Raw genomic sequence first — 22,152 nt, 5'->3', positions numbered from 1 at the left:
ACAACACCTACACGCCCCCCAACCCTCCCCCACCCCAAGAATGCCTTTTTGTAGGCAACGTGTTATGATCCCTTGTGGTATTTTGCATATTTTCAGCTGCTCCTTGGGAACTTGACACCAACAACTCCTACTTCAAGATGCTATCTTTTTGCCATGTCAGATTGAAAATATTGAAAAATACAAGTGATTCCTTTGTGTTTACAGCTTCCTCATAAGGGAAAGCAGAGTGGCAGAGACGGATCTCTTCTCTCAGATGACCAGTGACAAGGGATGGCCTGAAGTTGTGTCAGGGGAAGTTTAGGTTGGACATTAGAAAAAGGTTCTTCACCCAGAGGGTGGTTGGGCACTGGAACAGGCTCCCCAGGGAAGTGGTCACAGCACCAAGCCTGACACAGTTCAAGAAGCATTTGGGGAACAGTCTCAGGCACATGGTATGACTCTTGGGATGTCCTGTGCAGGGCCAGGAGCTGGACTTTGATGATCCTTGTGGGTCCTTTCCAACTCTGAGTATCCTGTGATTGTTTCATTATTTGCTGAATCAATTATCTAGCAATATTATCAGGATGACCTAAGCCTACACTTCAACAGATGTCACAGCACCACTGCAGGTTAACTCTGCTCCCTCAGGAAAGCCTCACAGTGCTTTCTCTCTACTCTCCAAACTTCAGTCCCAGCCACAGTCAACATATAGACATATGTCCTGTATTACAAAACACCTGGGAACAGATGTGAATACTACACTGTATAAATACTGCCAGTAGCTTAATTTGAAAGCATTACCTTGGAACAGGCATCTTTAGGTTAAGCTGGTTGTATTGGATGGTCCATTTTCCAGGCTGGAACTTCTCCAGGAAACGCTGTGCACTCTCCACTGTGCTCTGAAATGAGGATGAGAATCCATTACAGCAACCACCACTGTATGAACCACGCTGGCTAACAAAGAGATCAGAAAGGTTTGCCCCTCTCCTCTGTCTCACTTTGGGATTAAACCAAAGTACTTTCAATAAAGCACTTGTTAATAACCCAAAATGTGATTCTGCTTGTAGTTTTCTTAGAAGGAAAAAAACCCCAAACCCCACAGTATTTATATCTCTACTGATCTTCCAGTGTGCTGGATTTTTGGGGGTGTTCTGTACCAGGGTTTCTTAAGCAAAGAATGGTGAAAGAGGGAGCTGGCTTATACTGTTACTCTCCTTTTTATCCAGTCACCCTATTGATAGTTTTAGAATTACAGCCTTTATCGTTATATGACAAAAGCATTTCTCACTGTTTTGAGTGACCACACTCAAAAACCTTAAAAAAACCCCCAAAACAACAACAACAAAAAACAAAAAAACAAACAAAAACAAACAAACAAACAAACAAAACAACAAAAAAAAAACAAAACAGAAAACCCAACCAAAAACCTCTGTCCTAACATTTCCTTAAAGCCCATCTTTTTCCTCAGTTAACTGAATCCCAATTGTCTGGACTAGAAGTTGGAAATCCTAGATAGATCTCTGTAAGAGCAAGAAGGAAGCACCAGTTGCTTTGGTAGTGTGCTGGTGGGTCAGCAGCAACATATCCCAAAGCCAACCACAGAGGAGATGACCACAACGTCACAGTCTGCCCATGTACCTGCATTAACATGGCCACAGTCATGGGCCCAACGCCACCAGGAACTGGGGTGATGTAGGAAGCTTTTTCCTTTGCTGCATTGTACGCCACATCTCCCACAACTCTTTTTCCACTGGCCTTTGTGCTGTCTGGGGATTTAAGGAGAAAGTAAATTTACACATCACATTTCACCAAAACAACAGAGGAGACAGCACTAATTGAAGTTGAAGTCTTTTCCTCTGCTGGAGTAAACAAAGTAGAAGCTGTGTATCCAGGAAGCTGCTAAGTAAGATAAAAAAAGCTAAAACAACATCACAAGACAAAGCTGTTACTGTAGTTAACTCAGAGTGTCAATAGTTCGTGCAACATATCCTCCCATTAAGCACCATTTATCCTCAGCCACACAGAACTCCCTTTCCTGGGGGATACAAGCTGTTTCTTAGTGGAACATGGCCCCCAGGGCAGCCTGAAGATGACTCCAAAACAAATGCAGAGGGACCAAAGCACAGTGCAAGTTTTGTATCTGTGCAGTAATAAAACATAAATGGGATGTACAATAGAGATGTCACCTGAACCATCCCTTTGCAGCTCTTGCTGTACTGCTCTGAAGGATTAGTACAGCTTACAGTGTGAAGGAGATATAAATCAATGGTCTAGAAGGAGGTGAGAGAAGAAACATGACTGACTTGTTCCAAAACCCCAGGTTTACATTTGATCTGTTCCATTTTGGACACCTGGGTCTTAATATTGAATAAAATCACCTGCCTTTAGAGGAGCTGAAGACATAAAGTGCTGAGCTTTTCAATCAGTCGTTGCTATTTTAACGATGGACCAGTAAATACTGCCGTTCACAGAGATCAGTCTTGTCAAAACAAACCTCACAGGTGGCTTAAGAGAGCTTCAGTAGAATAATCTCCTTTCTCTCTGGCAAAAAAGTTTGCTACATCCCTCTGCACTACATGATCTGACAATTCAGAAGCAGATATAGCCCTTTTTTTTTTTCCAATGGTGACCTTTAAGCTCCCCCATAGAGAAAAAGATAAACCGTGTTAGTAAACTAGCACAGTCATCCAAGAAACCCACTGATTATAGCACATGAAAGCAGAAAATTTAAGTTTCTCCTGGAATGGCAGATTCTCATTTCAGATAAAGGACTCTAGGGAACATCTAAGCAGCATGAAAAACCTGAAGATAGATTTTAATGTTGTTATATTGAAATATTATATTGCATACAATGTGTGTGTGTTTGAACAGAACACAATCAATAACTTTACCATACATTTGGTGAGGGGGAGGAATGGAAGAGAAACCAAACTCCTAAACAGCTGATTATGTTAAAACCAAAGGGAGAACAAGAGCAGCTCCTGCCTACACTAATTTTTAGCTGCATTGTTACCGGCAATTAGCAGCTTGGATGCTTTGCTCTGTTTGTGTTTTAAGCAACACTTCTTCTCCCTAAAGCTCAAAGCCTGAACAACATCACAGCTGTTAACCAGTGTTTCTACAGCCACTGTTAGCTTTGCTGCCCAGAACAGCAGGCCAGTTTGGCCTTCCAGCCTAGAGACCAGTCCAATTAAAGCTGCAAAAGGTAAATAATGTAATTTTATTTTCTTCCAAGGATGCCAAGCAGGCTTACTGGCCACCCTGGCCAGGAAGACTCCAGGACCAAGAATGAAGCAAAGAAGCAGGCACTCCAAACACAAACGGCCTCATCTGTTACACAGACACAGATGAGCAGAAGCCAAACAACCCCCCAGTCCCTGCTTCTGCATCTGCACTTCACCCTAGCAGGGCTGAGCACAACTTAGGAGCTATTCAATTACCTGTAAAATATTCTTTGAAGGACAGCTCACATTCAAGATTTACCACCTCTCCCCATAAATTCACCTTTCACAATATTCATCATCCCACTTTTAAAAAATACAAACTAGTTACAGGGAGTAGCAGTGACACTATAACCATTCCCAGTGCATGTGTCTTCTTTGGCCCTGTAGGTTCTCTTGCCAGCTGCATGACATGAAAGAGAGCATCCAAGGACTTTGAGATCAAAGAAGTGAAGGACATGCCTACACACATGGAATGAACAGGCATGATGATCTCCAGAGACAGCTGCATGAGAGACAGCCTGACTGCAGCTTCTGGACTGGAACTAATTCACAGCCCTACTTTCACCAGGCAAGGGCTGTGAATATCCCCATGACTTCCAAGAAAACTTGTGCCAATGTACAGGCAACTAACAGGTTTCTGGTGGATATATGACTGCAAACACACAAGACCATATATGACCCTCATCTATAACACGAGGCCACCTTGCTTGAAGTGTGTTTCTTTTTCTGGACACCACTGGGAAGGGTGTTTCGTAAGGGATCCAACATGCTGGTGATGCCAGCTTGATTCTCAGTGCATGAAGGTACAAACACAGAAGCAAGTCAAGGCTTTCTACATCTTTCTAGCTCCTCTGCTCTTTGAAGGCCATGGCACTGAGATCCACAGAGGCTGATCCTCCTTTGCTGCTCTCACACCCCACTGTTCAAGGCTCCCTGTTAGCAAAGGCTGCAAAATCCCATAGCAGAGGAGGACTTTGAACAGAGTTGCTTCTTCTATCAGGACCCAGAGAGGGACACTCCAGAGGCACTGCCATCTCTGGGAATATCTTCAGCCTGCATTGTTTTCCCTTTCTGTAGTAGAGCAATTTCTACAGGTTTGGAATAAGGCATTCAGAGCATTTGCTGGACTAACCGTCCAACTGCAGCAGTGGGGAGAGAAAAACAAATACAATCCAGCTTGGAAATTAAGACACACCTGTCTACTCTAATAGAGGTTTCAGGAGATCCTTTCTTCCTCTCTGTCTACTTGGAGATCTGGAAAAAATTCAGCTGCAGTACATATGAACACAAAGCCAGACGTGCCTAAACTGCCTATTCTAGCCTCCAAACTGGCACCCTTGGGAGTATACGTGCCATCCTCCATTCGAAAGCACGACAGTTGCATTTGTATGGTGCTACGTGGTTGTAATTTAACTCCAACTTGGCAAGACTGCATGAAGTTAGTGTCCTGACACACCGTATCATTTGGGATCTGCCTGTACAGGGTACCCCAACTAGCAAAGTAAAGCCATATCCAGAGACTGACGTGTTTTCCAGCTGCAACTCGCAGCTAGACCTAGGAGGCACCTAGGTAGGTGCACTTACACCTGTGGTAAAATGTATGGCAACTGTGCTCTTTCTCACCCCTTCACATTCAAAGCATTACCACAGCTAGCACCAATATTCTATCTGTACAGGGATTTAGCTGGAGAAGCTGTCAAACTGGCTGCTGTTCTTTCTGTAGCCCTGCAATTCCGGCACTGATTTCCCACAAGACTCATCTGAAAACTTTTTTGCAACCTATCGGAGGGGAAGAAGGCGGCAAGAAAAACTCAGCAGCTTCAGAAAACCAGAGGGAAAAAAAAAATAAAAAAGGTCTGTGGCATCCATCATTTTGAAATGTGACAATTTCCACGGTACTCTACCAAGCCCTGATCCCCGAGTCTCACAGTGCCACTGAGCGCATTCCGTGCGACACGGACTAGGCTGGGTGCACTGGAAGCTCAGATGTCAGTGCACTGCCCAAGGCAGACTAATTGCAAAGGAGCAGGGACGTGTCCCCAGAGATGCAGTTCACATCACGCCTGGAAAAAAAAAGGTCATACCATCATATGTCAGAAACACAGTGGCGGTTTTATTTGCAACATGCCAGTTGGGGAGACTCTGAGCCATTCTGCTTCATGCACATCAGCAGTGACCCTGTGGGTTTTGGCAAACAGCCTAAGTTTGGGTAGCTTGGAACAAATACACCCAGCAACAAACAGCAACAGCAGATGACTTTTTAATTTTAATTAGACTGAGGACCAATGTTTTTAAAGGCAGCTCAATGTCACCTTTGAGGAACAAGACTGCTGAAAAGAAATTTCTTTACATTCTGTTAAATAATGGCAACAAAATGACTGATTAATTATGAAAACTACCTTTTAAAAGCCTTGTGGGTGTAGCACAGAGAGAGTGACTAATTTTCCATATCATTCAATATCTGTAATTTGGATTTAAAACGAGATGAAAACAGAAATTGCCAGACTGTCTGTACCTCCTCTATAAGGAAGGAGTAGCTAAGTGAAACCCTACCCTAAAATCCATTATGTTAAAGCACTTTATTCTATGCCAGAGCCACTGTCACCAATACTCTTGCAGAATCTGCTTTGTTTCAAGATAACAGCCATTCAAGCCTAAGAAATTAATGCTGTGATTCAACAAACCCACAGCTACTTTAAGAGACTGCTTGTCATTTCTGTATCTCAAACAGAACAGCTTCATGAGATCTAACTGCAAAGTAATGACAGCAAAGCCATACACTCACAAGTGACAAGAGCAGCAAGACTTTAGTGTGTAGTTGGATATTCTGTTGTAATATTTCCTAGGCCTCCTCTTTCTTCTATTAATCATCAGTCTTGTTGAAGGCAGAATCAAAGCTGTCACTGATATGCTTTAGGGCAGTACTTCAGACCAGCTTTTTTTTTCTCTGGCATCTTCAGAGATTTCCACATTACTTAAAAAAGTCCACATGGACTAGAAACACCAAGGAAACAGTATTCATGAACTTACTTAGCAACTGCATTTATATACAAATAAACACATCCCCACTCCTTATACATTACCCACGCACCTGGCACATGGTTAATTCCACAGTCTATTACAATTGCTCCAGGCTTGATCCATTCACCTTTTACCATTTCAGCTTTACCAGCTGCAACCACCAGGATATCAGCTTTGCCAACCTATTAAAACAAAAACACCAACAAATAAACAACTGCGTATCACACCAGCAGTGGAAAAACGCAGAGCTGCTTCAGCAGCAACTCAGATTAGCTGCAACTGCAGTGAAACTGTGCTCACCCACTGCCATCAGAGGGCTGGAAGGGCATTGTCAGCAATTAAAAGTAGTTGGCAGTTCCTTGGCAAGGAGAAAATCCCGCAGCCAGAAATTATGGCTTATTTTCACACTCCTACCCTGAACTATTGCTAGTCAACACTTCAAAACCTCCTCTGAATTCCTCCATGATTCCCAAGTGGATCATACAGACTACATTTAGATAAAATTAAAGCCTTCTGCATATTCTTCCCTTCCTCCCTTCAAACATCCCTGCACATTCAGTGCTAGAAATATACCCAGCCCTCATCAGACAGCAGCCAAGAACAACCCCTGCACAGAACCAGGCAGCACTTCACTTGTGGCAGCACTGTCTTGTGGTTTTCATGTCCAGGACTCTGTAACACACAACTCCAGGGGAAGCTGACTGTATTTCAGCACTAATATGTGTTCAGGGAGTACTGAATTTGACAGATCTGGTCATGAAGCTGGTGTTAAAGACTCTGACTAAAGCTCGTTGTCAGTTCCTGCATTGCTTCATTCATGTTTGCTTCGGAAGCTGCTATTGCTTGGAATTTTCTTCTTTTAATCTTCAAGGGAGATAAGCTATTTTTTAGATTTCATTAAGAATCAGCACTTCAATTTTTAATCAACCTAATGATGGTCTTACTGAACAGCAACTTAATGGCATGAAGCATTGCAGCGTTTCTGATCTTTGTGAGTTATATTCAAATACACCTACTCCCTTTTCAGCTTTAATACTTGCCTACAGAGCCTGGCAGTGTTGATGGCTCTACAAAATCCAAGTAGGTGGCAGCACAGCAACACACTATTTCTGCCACTCTCACTGCTAAAGAGGAAAATGGTACCAACTCCCGGTGATAGAAAATAGACTGAAAAAAACAAACCAACTGAGAAATCATTTGGCCTAGCATTTCTTAGCCATTAGAGCAGAAGACCACTTGGCCTTTTTGGTAAAAAACAAAAACAAAAACCAAAATCCAAACACATATGCTGTCTTGCCAGCCCCTACACAGAGATTAGGAAGGGATAATTAAATCTCAGCCCTTGCTCAAAAAACCCAAAAATAATAATTTTATTGTTATAATTAAACCCCTCTAATTAAGTGCCAAAAATAATCAGGATGCTATTCCAGCAGAAGTATTTACACAACCATGCAGTGAGCAGGACTGGGAAACTGTTTCAGATGAAAGACACCCCAGATCTAATGACTCAGAGCAGCAAGACACTGAGCAGCAACGCACATCAAACACCTCCAGCCTGTTCCTACCTCCTCAGCCAGGGTGGAGGTCTTGGAATGGCAGGTGGTGACTGTTGCGTTATTCCAGAGCAGCAGGTCGTGCATGGGAGCACCAACGATCTTACTGCGACCGATCACTACGGCTCTTTTCCCTGTGACCTGGACACCTGCACCACAGAGAGTCAGGAGAGAGTAAACACAGGTCATTGTGCAGCCCAGTACAAACTAACTCAGACTGCTCTGGAGTCTTCTGGTCCGTTTAAGTCCGGCCCTGGTACTTCAGAACACTATTTTTCTTCTTTGTTGTGTTGTGAGCTGGGAGGGAGGAAGGAAAAACTGCTTTAAAACTAGTTTTTTTACTACTTAAAAGGAAATGTGGCATCTTGACAGAAGTTTCAATGTGAAGCACAGCCCTGCAATGTGCGTAGTTTCTCCACTTACTGAAGATCACTGCACTCATGAATAATGTATGGAAGCCTCCTTACCTGTCTGCCTGATAAGTTCCATGCATCCCTTTGGCGTGCACGGAATAAAGCAGTCTCCGAGGTCCCCTCTAGAGAGTTTCCCAGCATTGATGCTACTTAAGCTGCATTTTGAAAGAATAAAGGCCAAGTAAGATTCCCAGCCCCAGGACCACCATTCAAAAGAAAAGGAAAAACAACAAAAAGGGTTTTCTGGAGTAGCTGTCGTGCTCTCCAGGGGTGAAGTCAGTTTACCCATCCACATCCTTCTCAGGTGCAACAGCATTGGTTATCTTTTCCGTGTTGATGGGTTTGTCGGAGTCGAGTGGCAGCTGCACTATAAAGCCATGAACAGCAGGGTCTGCATTCAAAGAGGCAATGCACTTGAGCACCTACAACAAGCAAAGACCAAAAAAACTAATGGCTGATAACCTGAAACATGACTGATGTAAAGGAAAAAACATCATTCTATCTGTATTAAAAGATACACACTTTACGTTTAGTTTTTCCACTCAACAATACATATCACTCACATTTTTAATTAAAAAAAAAAAAGCTGTTAAAGCCTCTAAATTTTACATTGTAATGTTTTAGTTTTCTTTAAAAAAACCCAAACATCTCAGCAGGTTCAAGCTCTTTTCTCGTGACTTAATATCTATGGGCAAGTGGTTTTTTTTTATCCAATGACAGGGCAAATATAAGTTCGTATCTTGAGCTCAACACCAAAGTTATATGTTTTTTCATCACTTGGTTATATTACTTACATCAGCTTCTGTTGCTGTGTTTGGCAGTTTTATGTGATTGGCACTGATCCCAATCTGCAAATGAGAATAACAACAAATTACCTCATTTCTGAATTGACATTTGATTGATCTGGCTAATCTTTCTATCCAGCTCAAACACAGCTGTGTTCTGTCACATTTCCCAGGTCTATCTCCTGTTTCTGTGGCTACAATCCTATTATTTAGAAACACCACCAAGAAAAAGATTAGTGCTTTGCCTGCTTAGATTGGTCCGTTCTTTAACTGTCCTATTCACCTTTTGACATGAACAACATCATCTTTGCTTGACAGCAGATTGCCTTGAAGTGCCAGCAGAGAAGATGCCAGGCATCACCTAGGGAAATGGGGACTCAACTATGTTTCTGCCCTGCTGTAGCATGTAAGGTACCACTCAGTGACAGACACAAGGCAACTTGTGGCATAAGGCCACAGGCCAGGAAAGACAGAGCATCAGCACTTCAGACACATGTAATCTGTGATGATCACATACAAAGTGGCACCAACTCATGCTACTGTGACAAGTGCACCCCACCTGGCTCTCAGGTTACACAAACACACTGCATCCTTATAACAAAGAATTCAGGCCAACACTGGTTTCTCCAACATGGGCAAAGCTTGGGCAAAGCTTAGACAAAACTATTTGATTTGCATCTGGATTTTCATAATCAGATTTGACTGACTCTAGGAAGGTAAAAAGCAGTACTAAAAGTCTGGGCATTACCTCAGCAGCAGCCTTCAGCTTCATATTGATGTAGAGGTTCGAATCATCCCGATTTCCAACCTAAGGATGAAAAGACAGTTGAATCTCAGCACAGAATAGAGACCCAGACACAGGCTGAGATGGGCTTAACCCTCAGCTTCCTTGGAGCTACATCAAGGAGAGAGAGGTATTCTTGGATAACTAAAAGACACTGATGGAGGCCATAAGTAGCTGGAGCTAAGAGGGAAATGTTCTTTCAAGTAAGAGGCAGCTAAAGACAAGTTGTCTGATCTCCTAAATAAACATTTGCACCTGTTGAAAAACCTTAGAAACACAGTGGTCTCCAAAGCAGAAAATACTCCCTGCCATCTGATCTGAGAAAGTTAAATCCTTAGCTAATTAACATGATCAGCATGTGCTGATAACATTTAATTATCTGATTAAGGCTCTCAGATAAGTTGAGCCTCTTTGATACCCAAGAATCCTAATTTTATGCACATATGTGTGCTTTGATGGAGACATTTCTTCCACTGCTGTTTCAAACCTTGAGAATTTTCCTGCCAAGCAAAAAACAAAATAAGAACAAAGTGATGCACAAAGAGAAAGCAGCAAGTGGAACAAATGCCTGTAGTTTTTGGCAGTATTGGGTGCTTCCAGTACAACTGCCTTTCAGGAGACAGCTTGCATCATCCAGTATGCTTTGTTAAAGGTAATACTCCTTCTAACCTTAAGAAAATGAGGGGCAAATAAGGAAAAGCTGATAAGCAAACTCTTGAAACCCTGTTCCCTGGTACAGTCATCCCTGGTTCTCACACGGATTTACAAGCTGCAGGGGTGACTGTATTGACTGATCACCCAGCAAACACTGGTTCTTCCTCCCCAGGTATAGACAAAGGGGCTGTCTCCCCTGTAAAATCTGATGGATTTAGGAAAAGGTATGCCTTGTACAGGGCAGAAATGGAGGAAGAGTGTGAGCATCAGTAGATGTCAGCAAACACAACACAGATATTGTGCAAATGGGGACGTTCCTGACTACAGGGCAAAACAATAAAGATTAACTGACTTTGTTTTTTTGAGCTCAGAGGACACCAGATGCCTCCCAAGAAAAGAGCACATGTTGTGTGGGGTGCTACATATCAGAAACAGTTCATTGTCCTGACTTCACTGAAGGATAACAGCAGCGAATATCAGTATTAGAGATGAACTCCAAGCCCAGACTGTTTGGCAGCTTACAAAAGTGTCAGACAGCCAAAGAGCTTTACAGGTTGTGAAGGACTCTGAGACAATCCAGGATTGAAGACAGCACAGGCCATGAAAAAAATCCAATAACCCAACAAGACAACAATTTTTGAAGACAGTTCATGAGGTCAACAGTTCAGCAACTTTCATCAAAGCATTCCTTAATTAATTTTATTTAAAAAACTTTCCTACTTCCTTCTAAGCACCTGAAGACAAATCTTCTGTAGAGACATCCTTCTTAAAGCCAGTGGAAAACAAAACCAGAAAAAAACACCCCAAAATACAAACACAAATTTGTTTCTGGCATCAAATCAAAGAGGAGCGTGGCCTTTGTGTGCTATGGTGGTATCAGCACTAGAATTCTCAGACAGGCACCAAAAGCTCTGCAGGAGCCCAAAACACTCAATAAGGACAAAAGTCACTTCTCTAAGCAGCCACTTACATTCCTTTGTGGACACACAGTTCCTTCCTGTTACATGACACGTGCTACTGCCACTCACCTTCTGATATAAGCATAAAGGTTTTCCATTTTTTACAGCTGCAAGGGCAAAAATGTTCTGCCAAACACAGGCCAAATCCTTGTACTGACTGAGTGCTTTTTATCTCTGCAAGCACTTCTGTGTAGACTCTAACACTTACTCACACTTCTGACAGACATCCGATTCAGAAATGGGATTTTGTTTCATCCCCTGCACTCAAAGCCATGTTGGCCAAAGGTAGTTCTGGTTGGGTTCTCTCCCCTCCTCTGCCCCTCTTATGTCTCCATGTTCCGACACAACAGCAGACCAAATCCCTTAATAAACACCCCACTTGGAAGTTTTCTGCTACAAACACATCTCTGAAAGCTGACAGCCTTTGGGGCTCACTCAAGTGCAGAGACTTGGAACAGAGTCTACAAGCACTGTTAATAGGCAAGCAGCTTACTTTCACCATTTCACAAACACAACACTCAAACAGAGAACAGGGTCTGACAGAAGAAAAAAAACCAACTGAAAAACCCAGAAATGTTTTTGGGCCCCAGTACTTTGGGAAAAGACACTGCAGAACTGTGTTACCATCCCACAGAGAACTCTGGTCTTCTGTTCTTTATAAAATGCTTCCACTGCAAGCCAGCTTTGATGAAGCTCATCAGCTGTGCACTTACCATTGCAAAGCAACTCAGATTTTCTGTAGCTGTCATTAAAGAAAACAATACCTGCAAAATTGCGAGTCCTGGTCTGAAGCCTGGAAATTTCTCTTTCATCTCAAGAACTTGCTGCTTCAGTCTGTCTCTCACTTGCCTGAAGAGGGGAAGAAAAAAGAAAAAAAAAAGTAGAAGTTAATCAAGGGACTGACTTCTGATACAGTGGTAAGTCATGAGTTGAAAAGGTGACAGATGGGCAGACTGGCAAACACAGAGTTGTGTCTTGAGTACACAAGTCCCAGCAATGTCCAAATAAGATTGATGTCCATAAATGATTAAGACACTTTGGAACCAGGTTCATTCAAACGTATTTAAATAATTTTTTTTAAGTCCACATTGTGCTGCTTCACCCTCCTTCATGGTCACACAGGATACAAGGGTAAAAAAAAGTTCAAAAACTGGTATGGAAACCCCATGAATTTCAAACTCCCTTCTCAAAAGGAACTCCTCTTTCCACATATGCTGTACTGAAATTACCTGTCTTCCACAGGCACCAGTCAACACTGTCACACATACTGTCCTGGTAAAGGAGGATGAATCTACAATGGTAAAAATCTGGAAAATAACTAAACAAGCAGGAGGTACTCAAAGATACCCCTCTTTTGCAGCTGGTCAATACTATGTGTTTCTGTTTCTTGTCTGCCTGGCCTAACTCAGGCTGGACTGGCTGCAGTGCTACATGCACCTTCCTGCCCTCAATGTGCTTCTGAGTGAGAAAATGCCCCCAGCCCAAGGGCTTCCAAACAAGACCAAGATTTTGCCATGAAAGCACAAAGGAGAATGGGAGGTGGACGGAAGTGAGGAAAGGTAGCTAAATCGTGGTGCACAGCTCAGATCAACTCTTCAGTAAAGGCAAGTTTAAGAATATAATTGTTAAAACACAGCTTTGAAACAGAGTATGAGAGGATTCATTGATTAATTACTCTAGGTCGGATGTAAACTCACAGTTTACTAGGGAATGTTTTAGAGATGAGTACCCATCACTGACAGATTAACCACAGAAAGCTCAAAAGCCACTCAAAAGTCACCACCTTCCCCCATCCTTGCACTGCTAATTTCTCAACCACTCTCTGGCCCCACATGCATGATCCTTCACCAGGGAAGGTGGAGGGGAAGAGGTCCTGGTGCCAGGCCCAACTTGCTTTTTCAAATCAGAAATTCTGTCAAAAGCCCAGGTGCAGACCAGCACCACCGCTCTGTGTCCTCACCAGAGGCAGTTGGGATTCAGAGAGAACAACTGACCATCTTATGGGCTCATGACACTGAAAGGAGGCACATGTGGCACATGTAAGAAATACTCAGAAGCAAAAGCCAGGTAAGCAAAACCCCACAGGACATCAGAGGCTTGAGAGGTCTGTCCTCCACATGATCTCCAGCCCATGTTGCACCCGTTATTCCCAGAGATGAGAAGGTGCCACCATCACAATTAACAAATCCACCCTGTGCCAAACACCCTTCCATTTAAAACACAGGTGGTCTCCTCCTCATGCTGATCTACCCTCAAATGAGTATCACCAGATCTGTTACCTCCCAAGCGGAACCAGATTTCCCAGACTGCAGGATGTGCTGTGGCTGCCAGTTCATTAAAAATGTGAACAGCAAGGGTACAGGGACAGAGTAAGCAGCTGACACCAGCTGGGAGGCTGCGATTCCTGCCACATGGGGAAATTGCAGGATGACAAAAAGCCAGTGAAGCCAACTCTACCCTGCAACTATAAGCTCCAAATCAGAAATGCCAGAAGCAGGAAGACAGGGAAATGGGAGCAGAACACGCTCTGCTGCAACCCAGCAGCACTGATCCCAGGGGGTGGCTGCAGCTGGCCCAGCCAGAAGCAGCCCTAAGGCTGTTCCCAGTCTCATATCAGGGGGAATCACAGTCTCCAGCTATATCCCAAATCATACATCTCTCCTGCTGCATCCCAAGTCACACAGTCAGAGCTCTGCTGCAACTAAGGAGCAGCTTCAGAGTATTTATAGGTGTCTGGCCAAGTGGTTCAGTGTCTCTTAACAAGTTTCAGCAGAAGAAGCTGTTTTCAGCCTTAGTTAAGAAACAGTAATTCTGAGGCTTCCTTTGGCTATTACCTCAAGATGACTTGACACCAAGACTGGCTGATGATTTCAGAGAATAGTGTCATAGCAAGGCTTGTCCTAGCAATTCTTCGTGCTTAAGTGACAAAAGTTCATCTCCTGGGCAGCAAAATCACCAACTGCCTCTCCTTACAGTCCGGCTGTAAGCCCCTAGTGAAGGCACCTGAGCTGGATCACGAACAGCCTGTAACAACAACAAAACAATCTCGAGGAGCATCAGAAAGCCCCTGCACATGGTCTGTGAGCTGGGGCTGTGGGCAGCTCTTAGAGGGAACTATTTTTGAGAACAGTCTCTGGTGTTTCAGTAAGGAAAAGGCAGCACTGGTGTGTGCAAACAAAAAGAAATGCAAACAAATATGAAATGTATTACAATTTATGATGCCCTCGTAAGGGACAGCCAGCTGGAAAGGGTCCCAGGTCTAGGTATTACTTTTATTCCAGTCCTCTCAGCTGAAGAGTAACAAGCCCACCCAATTTCCCCTGCCCTCTGTGAAGCAGGGCTGTGGTGTGTTTTTACCCCCAGGAGCCACATCTATTCACATTGCTGCCATTTTCTGTAATTAGGCACTAGCTCGCTTCCCCTTCAAACTACAGAAGAAAGGTAACACACAAACACAGGAAAGTGGTGCTGATTTGCTTTAGGAGCCTTGAATCAAGAAATCACTTGTTAGACAGCCACCTAGTGTTAGGCACCACTGCTCTCCAGTGACCACAAAAGCCTCAGGGGCAAAGGTTTGAGAGAAAATTCAGGAAAAATGAAGAAATCCTTGTTTTAACTCTGCAGACTTACAAAAACCTTATAAAACAATCTTTGCAAGACTGTTTAGCAGCTATTTAGAGATACAGTCTGCAGGTCTTCCCAAAGATAAAAGTTCATATTGATAAACCAACACCACTTTTTTACTAGCTATGTGAAAATTCTTTTAAGTCTTCAAACAAAAAATTTGCAATTCTCTGTGGCTGTTTCTCCAAAAGCCTTCACTCTGACTGAGACCCTTCCCGTGCCCATATGCCCTTCCACAAACAAACTCACACAGCAAACAAGAGTCCAGGGTCCACACAGGTCAAGGACAGCACATGGCTCTAAGCATACAATGCAACAGCCAGCTCCAAAGATTAAAGAACTTTTTAGCCTTTCTTTCTCTAGGCTGCAACAGTGACTTGAATTTAAATTCATTAAGTGAATTTCCCAGAACAGCAAAGGACAAACCACACTCCTCCAGCTCTGCTGCAAATGGAGAGAGAAGCACAGCTCCCACGCCAGGCAGAAACTCCCCCCCACACCTGTGGGATTATGTACACACATTGCTCATCTGGTGGCACTGTACTGAAGGTGACATCAGGCTGTGCTTCTGTCCCTTCTGTGAGTAATAGGGTCCGGGGTCTATGTGATACTGCCAAACACAGGACCTGGCAAACACCTCCTCAGAGACAGTGATGTTCTAGAAGATGCCTGTCCCCAAAAGAGGAGGGTTTGGCCTTACTGCCTGGATCATAGATTCCCCAAGGGTTTCAGAAACATGCTGCAGAAACGCTCTTGCTGCAGCCCTGCAGAAATGGCTGTATGAGGCTGATGGTCCTCCCCAGGTCCTGCACCATCCTGGTCACAGCTGTTGTCCCTGCAGCCATTCCTCCTTACAGCCTGGAGCACTGCCACTGCTCACCTTCTGTTTCTCCCACGACAAATCAACACTGTAGCGTGGAGAAACAAGCTTTCCCTTCTCCAAGCCCCCGTGGCACCACGTCCTAGCACAGGACAACTGCATTACCTTCAAACGCTGTGAAGAGGCTGCGAGCAACCACACCACAGAACACCCCACTGGTACCCTAATGAGGAGTCTCTCCTCATGGGAGTCACAGGTTGGCTGTGTGAATGAAGTGACATTGGGATGGAAAATGCCTTGGGAAAGTCCATCACAGCTGGCAATTCAACAGACGTCTCCAGTTGAGGGAAGACACCACTTAGACAAGAGAGCTGGAACCAGTTCACAAGTCTCCCACCCTTCGGTCTCATGCTCCACCACTGCACGATCCTGGCACACTGTCATTATCTCCTAGGAGAACTGTCTGCTACTTTCTACCACTTCCAAGCTCCCAAGGCTTTTAACCACTTTTTTGGTTGTGCCAGCTCAAATATTTTCATGAGCCTTCTTCAGACCAGATAAATACATGAAGATGTTTTTTCTTTTTTAGATGCTTTTTCATCATGTCTGGAATTTTAATCCAAGGTGGTCTACAAACAAATCTGAATGTGGGTCTGAGTTGCAAAAGCAATCATCTGTAGGGGATAGGAGAGGCAGCAATTGAGGCACTTCTAAATGTGGCTGGCTGCCAACAGAACAACAGAGCTTAACATAAAGGTGAGTCTTTAAAACTTAGAAGAGTTTGCCCCAAAGATGAGTAATGATACCATGAACTGTCATGATCAGCTTTCCATGCTGCAATATTAATGACTCTAACCAGGTCTGCTTCCCAAAACGGATACTTCGTACAACACCCAGGTGATTAAATCAGGTGATTTAATCAGAGGAAAACACATGAGAAACAGATAAAGACTCAATCCACCTTTGTGGGGCTGCAGGCATTCCAGACAATACTCTAGGCCCTTCTACAATGCTCTGCCTTCACAAGGAGCAATAGTGAGATTTTATTCGTTCCCCAAAGGAACAAATGTTCTTTCCGTTCCATCCAGCCTGGTGCACAGATCACAGCACTGATCTGTTGTCCCTGGTGACCCTGTTGTCCACCAGACAGTGTTTTCTCTTACCTTATCACCTCTTCAGAGCAGGGCCCCATTTTGTTTAAATTCTGTGTCTGCACAGCACCAAACACAAGGGGCTCTTGCTCATAATTGGGGCCACCCAGTGACACTGACAGTTCACTTTAATTTAGCACATCCATAGTGTGGCATCCTTCAGTGCAAGCCTGAAACATTCTGGGTAGGATCTGGTAAATGAGATCTCACAGATAGGGGAACTTTTCAGTTCAGAACACATTTACCTGGAGTTTCAATAGGAACTCCAAAAAACTTTTGAGTTCCAGTCTGAAAATGCTGAGGAGTTGTTTACTGCACTGTTACCTCCAGTTATAAGCTGAGCCTGACCATTGCTATATCCAGTTCTTTAAACTCAAAGCACTACCTCCCCTATCCCTAGTGGCTGTGAGGGCTGTTAAGTCTTCCCTGCCATCACAACTCATCAGCCACTCTTCCAGACCAGGAATGTTGGTCCATTCCTGGTGCTATCAACCAATTCAGGCCAAGTCAGAGGTTTCCAAACCTGGGCTCCTTCAGATGGTAAAGAGTGAACACACAGCTCACTGCAGTGGATACAAGCTGTAAAGAAGAGCCACAACCATGTTTTACTCTGAGTATCTATTTCAGACACAGAAACAAAGGTTGTTTTTTTTCAGGGAATACTAGCAATAAAAGGTGTGTAACGCTGTATTTTTATTACCTTCAACGCTCCATATTCTGCATACTTAAAGCACTGCTTCTCTTCCCCTTACTAATCATTTGTTTACTGTGCTGTTACACAATAACTTGTCTCTTGCAACTCATTTGCCAATAAGGCAAATTTAACTTGTAGGAAAATCTAACGACTAATTACTAAACAGCCACTCAGACAAGTAGAGGAAAGCCAGCCTGAGGTAACTAGCAAGCTCAGACTGATGCATAACCCATCCAACATTTAATATCTTTCACAGAGTTTGTGTGTACTGAGAGAAGCAGCCTTTGAGAGATGCATTAACATCAACACTAAAATCCTGTACAGAAAACCACGTCTTCTGTGTTCTCCTTCCCATCCACAACCTAACTACATTCACAGGTAATACTCAAAGCCACTGAAAACGTCATTTTCCTTTGTACCTTTTTTGAGCCTTCCAAGACTTTAGGGTGTGAATTAACTTTATCAAGTTTTCCTTATTTATAGAGGCAAGCAAACTCTCTCAAAGTATTTATCCTCTTTACAAGAATTATAATGCCACTATCTACCCGATTTTTGTTTAAATAGCTGGTGTGACTGTGAATTAGGTATTTCTTTTGCCTGTCTCTGGGGAAGGGGTGCTCAGTGGCTGGAGAAGAAAGTTCACAATAATTATGAGTTGAGATTTGAGACACACACAAAAACACAGAATTATGTAGATGGATCACTACTTGTTTGATTCACCTAATTTGTCAATATTTGTCTGACTTATAAACAAATATTTTTGCTTGATTAAAGGGTAAAGTAACAAAATCCACCCCCTAAAAGATAGTGACTGAAAAGGTTTTGCAGTTGATGAAAAGTCAGGGACACTGCCTTTCTACAACAGGCAATTCAAGTGAAAATTCTTAGAACAACCATATGCCTGTCGCTTCTTCTGCTGCTGCCAGACTCTTGACCAGGAGATGAACTCTGGATAATGAGAATTCTCTGGACCAGCACTTCTCTGGAGAGTCTGGAAGAAAGGTACAGGTGTCTGCAGGGCAGATAGCCCAGTTCCTCAAGCCTCCTTCAAATACTCCACTAGGAAAAGGCAGAACTTGGCAAGGCCCACTCCTGTGGAGCAAAAGACGTTTTTGCTACACTGGACATAAATACAGCAGAAATAAAGGAACTGAAGGACAGCTGCAATTACTTTTTCATTTTGTGGTGCCTTCAGGTCAAGATTTGATGACTCTGGAAGACAGATTCGAGCGAAACACCTTAGAGATGTGCTGGAAGCTAAGCAAACCTTTCTCCTGTTAAAAGCTCATGCCTCTTCTCAGGTATTTGCACATCATGAATGTCCCCATCTCTGAAAACTGCTTGTTTATAGCTGCTACTATAATACAGAAAACTAACAGCTATAAAAAACCCCACCAATTTAAATAAATTTAAATAAAGTAAGTAATGCAACATGCACAGCCAAGGAAGCTAAAAGTTTTAATGTGAAAGCTCAAAACACATTCATTGTACCCAAACTAGCATCTTTCCAGGTTTTTTTTTCACTTTTAAACAGCAATAATGTGTAGTTTGAAAGGACCCACTGCACTTCAGGGTCACTTTCTAAGCCAGAACAGAAACCTCCAACAGGCAAATCACTTAACTCCCACCAGCAGCGTGCACAGGCATTGCAGTGTGCTGGCTTCAACACTGCCAAAAGGATCAGGTGGAATGAAGCACATAAGGCTGAGAGACTGCAATACACAGCTGGCGCTGGCCCAAAAATTACCAGGTAAAAAATACGCAGGCAGCCTTTCATCATGGGTATTCATATTCAAGGCACATTAGGCCTACTCTTCAGAACTCCACTGTCAGTTAAATGTAGCTGTGTCACTCATAACAATATCTAAGAGAAGGACTAACAGCTTTTCTGACATTACTTCATACAATTTCAAACTTACCCCTTCTATCTGAATTCCCTGATTATACTCAGGAGGTACCCAATGAACCTACCTAACCAAACTCTGTTTGCACAGAATGTAATGGAAACATTACACTGCATTTTCCTAGGGTTAGGGAAACTTATTTCACTTTCTTATCAGATGTGCCTGTAGAGTGGCAGCAGGAAAACCAAACAAACTAGAAGACACAACACAGGCTCACCTATACTCAGGGCTTACTAGTTAAGTAAATGCTGAAAAGTACAAGGAAGCGTTTTCCTTTAAGGTCTCCCAAAACTTTCAAATAGCTTTGGCAGGACACCGGTGAACGTTCAGCTTTGTATTATCCCACACATGGATTAACTTATTCTGTTTTTATGAGGAATGATCAACGCCTGTACCGTATGAACAGAGACTATACCTAAAGCACATGTTGCCAACTCCTGCATCCCAAACAGCCCTGCTTACACACAGAGAGGCTGTAGGTCAGCCGGCGGCTTCACACCTGCCTGGGCACTCATCTCATCTCAATCTCATCTCATCTCATCTCAATCTCATCTCATCTCAATCTCATCAGCACAACGATGCTGAGCGGTCGCCACCTGCTCTGTGGGGCTGGTGCTGCCAAAGGGACCCCAGCAAATTCACCGCCGGTTTCTGGGGAGGAGGGGGCACTGACAGCACTTTACATTCTCCCGAAGACCTTTAACACTGTACTACATCTCACAACTCCCAGTTTCCAGCCAGGAAGAAGCGAGCTTTGACTGCAACGCAGTTAAAAAGCTTCAGGGTGCCTCCAAACCTGATTCGCCCCCACAGAGCCAGTGCAGAGGCCCCCACAGCCCCAGCAGAGCAGGGGCGCTCCTCAGCTCCCCAACCACACCGGCTCCTTCCCGAAGGGCAAAAACCCCGCGGCTCCCAGAGCTTCCCGCCCGAGGGAACCCGGCCCAGCGCGGCGGGCAGGGCGGGCGGCCGGCCCCGGGTACGTACGCGGAGACAATCTTTCCGCTGAGGATCTCGGCGGGGGCCATGGCGGAGGAGGGCGGGGAAGCAGCAGCCGAGCGCGGCGAAGCTCCCGGAGCGACTGCGGGACGCACGGACCCCGCGGCCGCCCCACTCCCGCCCCACGTGGCCCTGAACTTTCGGCGGGCACCGGCCCCGGCCCCGCCGCGCAAGCGCTGCCCCCGCCCCGCCCCGGCAGCGCTGGGGGCGGCCCGGGGCTCCCTCACGGGGGTGGCGGGGCCGCGTCTCCTCCCGCCGCCGCGCAGGGCAGCGGGGCTGAGAGCCGCGGGGAAATGGCCGCCAAAACGGGCTCCTGAACGCCTCCGGGCGCCGCTCCCGGCCTCTCCTGGTCCCGGCTGTGCGGAGGGCGAAGGCTGCCCCGGAGGGAGTTGGGGCTGAGGGGTGCGCGGGGCTGGGCCCTGCACAGCGAATGCATAAGCGTATCTTTAAGAAAATCCCGAGTCAGTATAAGAAGAATCTGCGTTTCATGTCCTGTGGTACTCATAACAGGTTATGCTAAGACTAGAAGCTAATAGCTGAATCATAGAATCACAGAATGGTTTGGGTTGGAAGGGACCTTAGAGATCATCTAGTTCCAACCCCCCTGCCATTAGCCAGGGACACCTTCCACTAGACAGAGCCCCATCCAGCCTGACCCTGAACACTTCCAGGGATGGGGCATCCACAGCTTCTCTGGGCAACCTGTGCCAGTGCCTCACCACCCTCACAGGATCACAGGATCACAGAATCTGCTGATCTGAAAGAATCTGTCAGGATCATCGAGTCCAGCTCTTAGCCTTGCACAGGACCACACCAAGAGTCACACCGTGTGCCCGAGAGAATTGTCCAAACGGTTCTTGTGCTCTGTCAGGCTTGGAGCTGTGACCACTTCCCAGGGGAGCCTGTTCCAGTGCCCAGCCACCCTCCGGGTGAAGAACTCCTTTCTCATATCCAACCTAAACCTCCCCTGACACAACTTCAAGTGATTCCCTCAGGTCCTTTCACTGGGCACCACCGAGCAGGGCTCAGTTTCTACCCCCTCCCTCTTCCCCTCACAAGGAAGTTGTAACTGCAATGGGATCTCCCCTCAGTCTCCTCCAGGCTGAACAGACCAAGTGCCCTCAGCCACTCCTCATACGCCTTCCCCTCAAGGCCCTTCTCAAGGCCCTTCACCATCTTTATTGCCCTCCTTTGGACACTTTCCAAAGTAAAGAATTTCTTCCTAATACCTAATTATCAAGTAAAGAATTTCTTCCTAATATCTAATCTAAATCTACCCTCTTTTACTTTGAAGCCATTCACCCTTGTCCTATCACTACACGCCCTTGTAAAACATCTCTCATTCTTATTTGCATAATAATAAGTAGTCCTTATTTTTCAGGATTTCAACACATTTGTCCAACATAGAGTCACCAAAACAGTGGTTAGCCAAAAAGAGGGCAATGACTCAGGCTTAGATTGTGGCCTGAAGTTCATAGGAGCTGTCAAGAGTGAGAAACAGGTTCCTAACATTGGCCTGCAAGGGATATATTTGCAGTAAGTAATCCCATTAGAACTGGTGAAGGTGCAGCTTCCAGTCAGATCCCTGCAG

General features: G+C 44.6%; 1 protein-coding gene across 2 annotated transcripts in view; it reads right to left on the bottom strand.

Annotated features, from left to right (window-relative positions):
* The window catches only part of MTHFD1 (methylenetetrahydrofolate dehydrogenase, cyclohydrolase and formyltetrahydrofolate synthetase 1), a 41,753-nt gene extending 21,073 nt beyond the window's left edge, over positions 1-20,680 (bottom strand). Inside the window, exons 1-10 of one of the 2 annotated variants that reach the window (XM_017807521.1) lie at positions 20,550-20,680; positions 12,137-12,221; positions 9,724-9,783; positions 8,985-9,038; positions 8,476-8,612; positions 8,245-8,345; positions 7,790-7,926; positions 6,295-6,406; positions 1,618-1,745; positions 781-878 (exon numbers count right to left, since the gene is read on the bottom strand). In XM_017807521.1, the coding sequence (XP_017663010.1) occupies positions 781-878; positions 1,618-1,745; positions 6,295-6,406; positions 7,790-7,926; positions 8,245-8,345; positions 8,476-8,612; positions 8,985-9,038; positions 9,724-9,783; positions 12,137-12,221; positions 20,550-20,590 (953 nt within the window). In that variant the 5' untranslated portion in view covers positions 20,591-20,680. Of the gene's footprint in view, positions 1-780; positions 879-1,617; positions 1,746-6,294; positions 6,407-7,789; positions 7,927-8,244; positions 8,346-8,475; positions 8,613-8,984; positions 9,039-9,723; positions 9,784-12,136; positions 12,222-14,206; positions 14,275-20,549 lie in introns of those variants that run through there. The other variant, XM_017807520.1, reaches the window with a different exon arrangement.
* Positions 20,681-22,152: the final 1,472 nt, after the last annotated feature.

The sequence above is a fragment of the Lepidothrix coronata genome, unplaced genomic scaffold, assembly GCF_001604755.1.
Source record: "Lepidothrix coronata isolate B3197 unplaced genomic scaffold, Lepidothrix_coronata-1.0 Scaffold19, whole genome shotgun sequence".
NCBI lineage: Eukaryota > Metazoa > Chordata > Aves > Passeriformes > Pipridae > Lepidothrix > Lepidothrix coronata.
The sequence above is the reverse complement of the archived record's forward strand: the minus strand, read 5'-3'. Positions and strand labels throughout refer to the sequence as shown.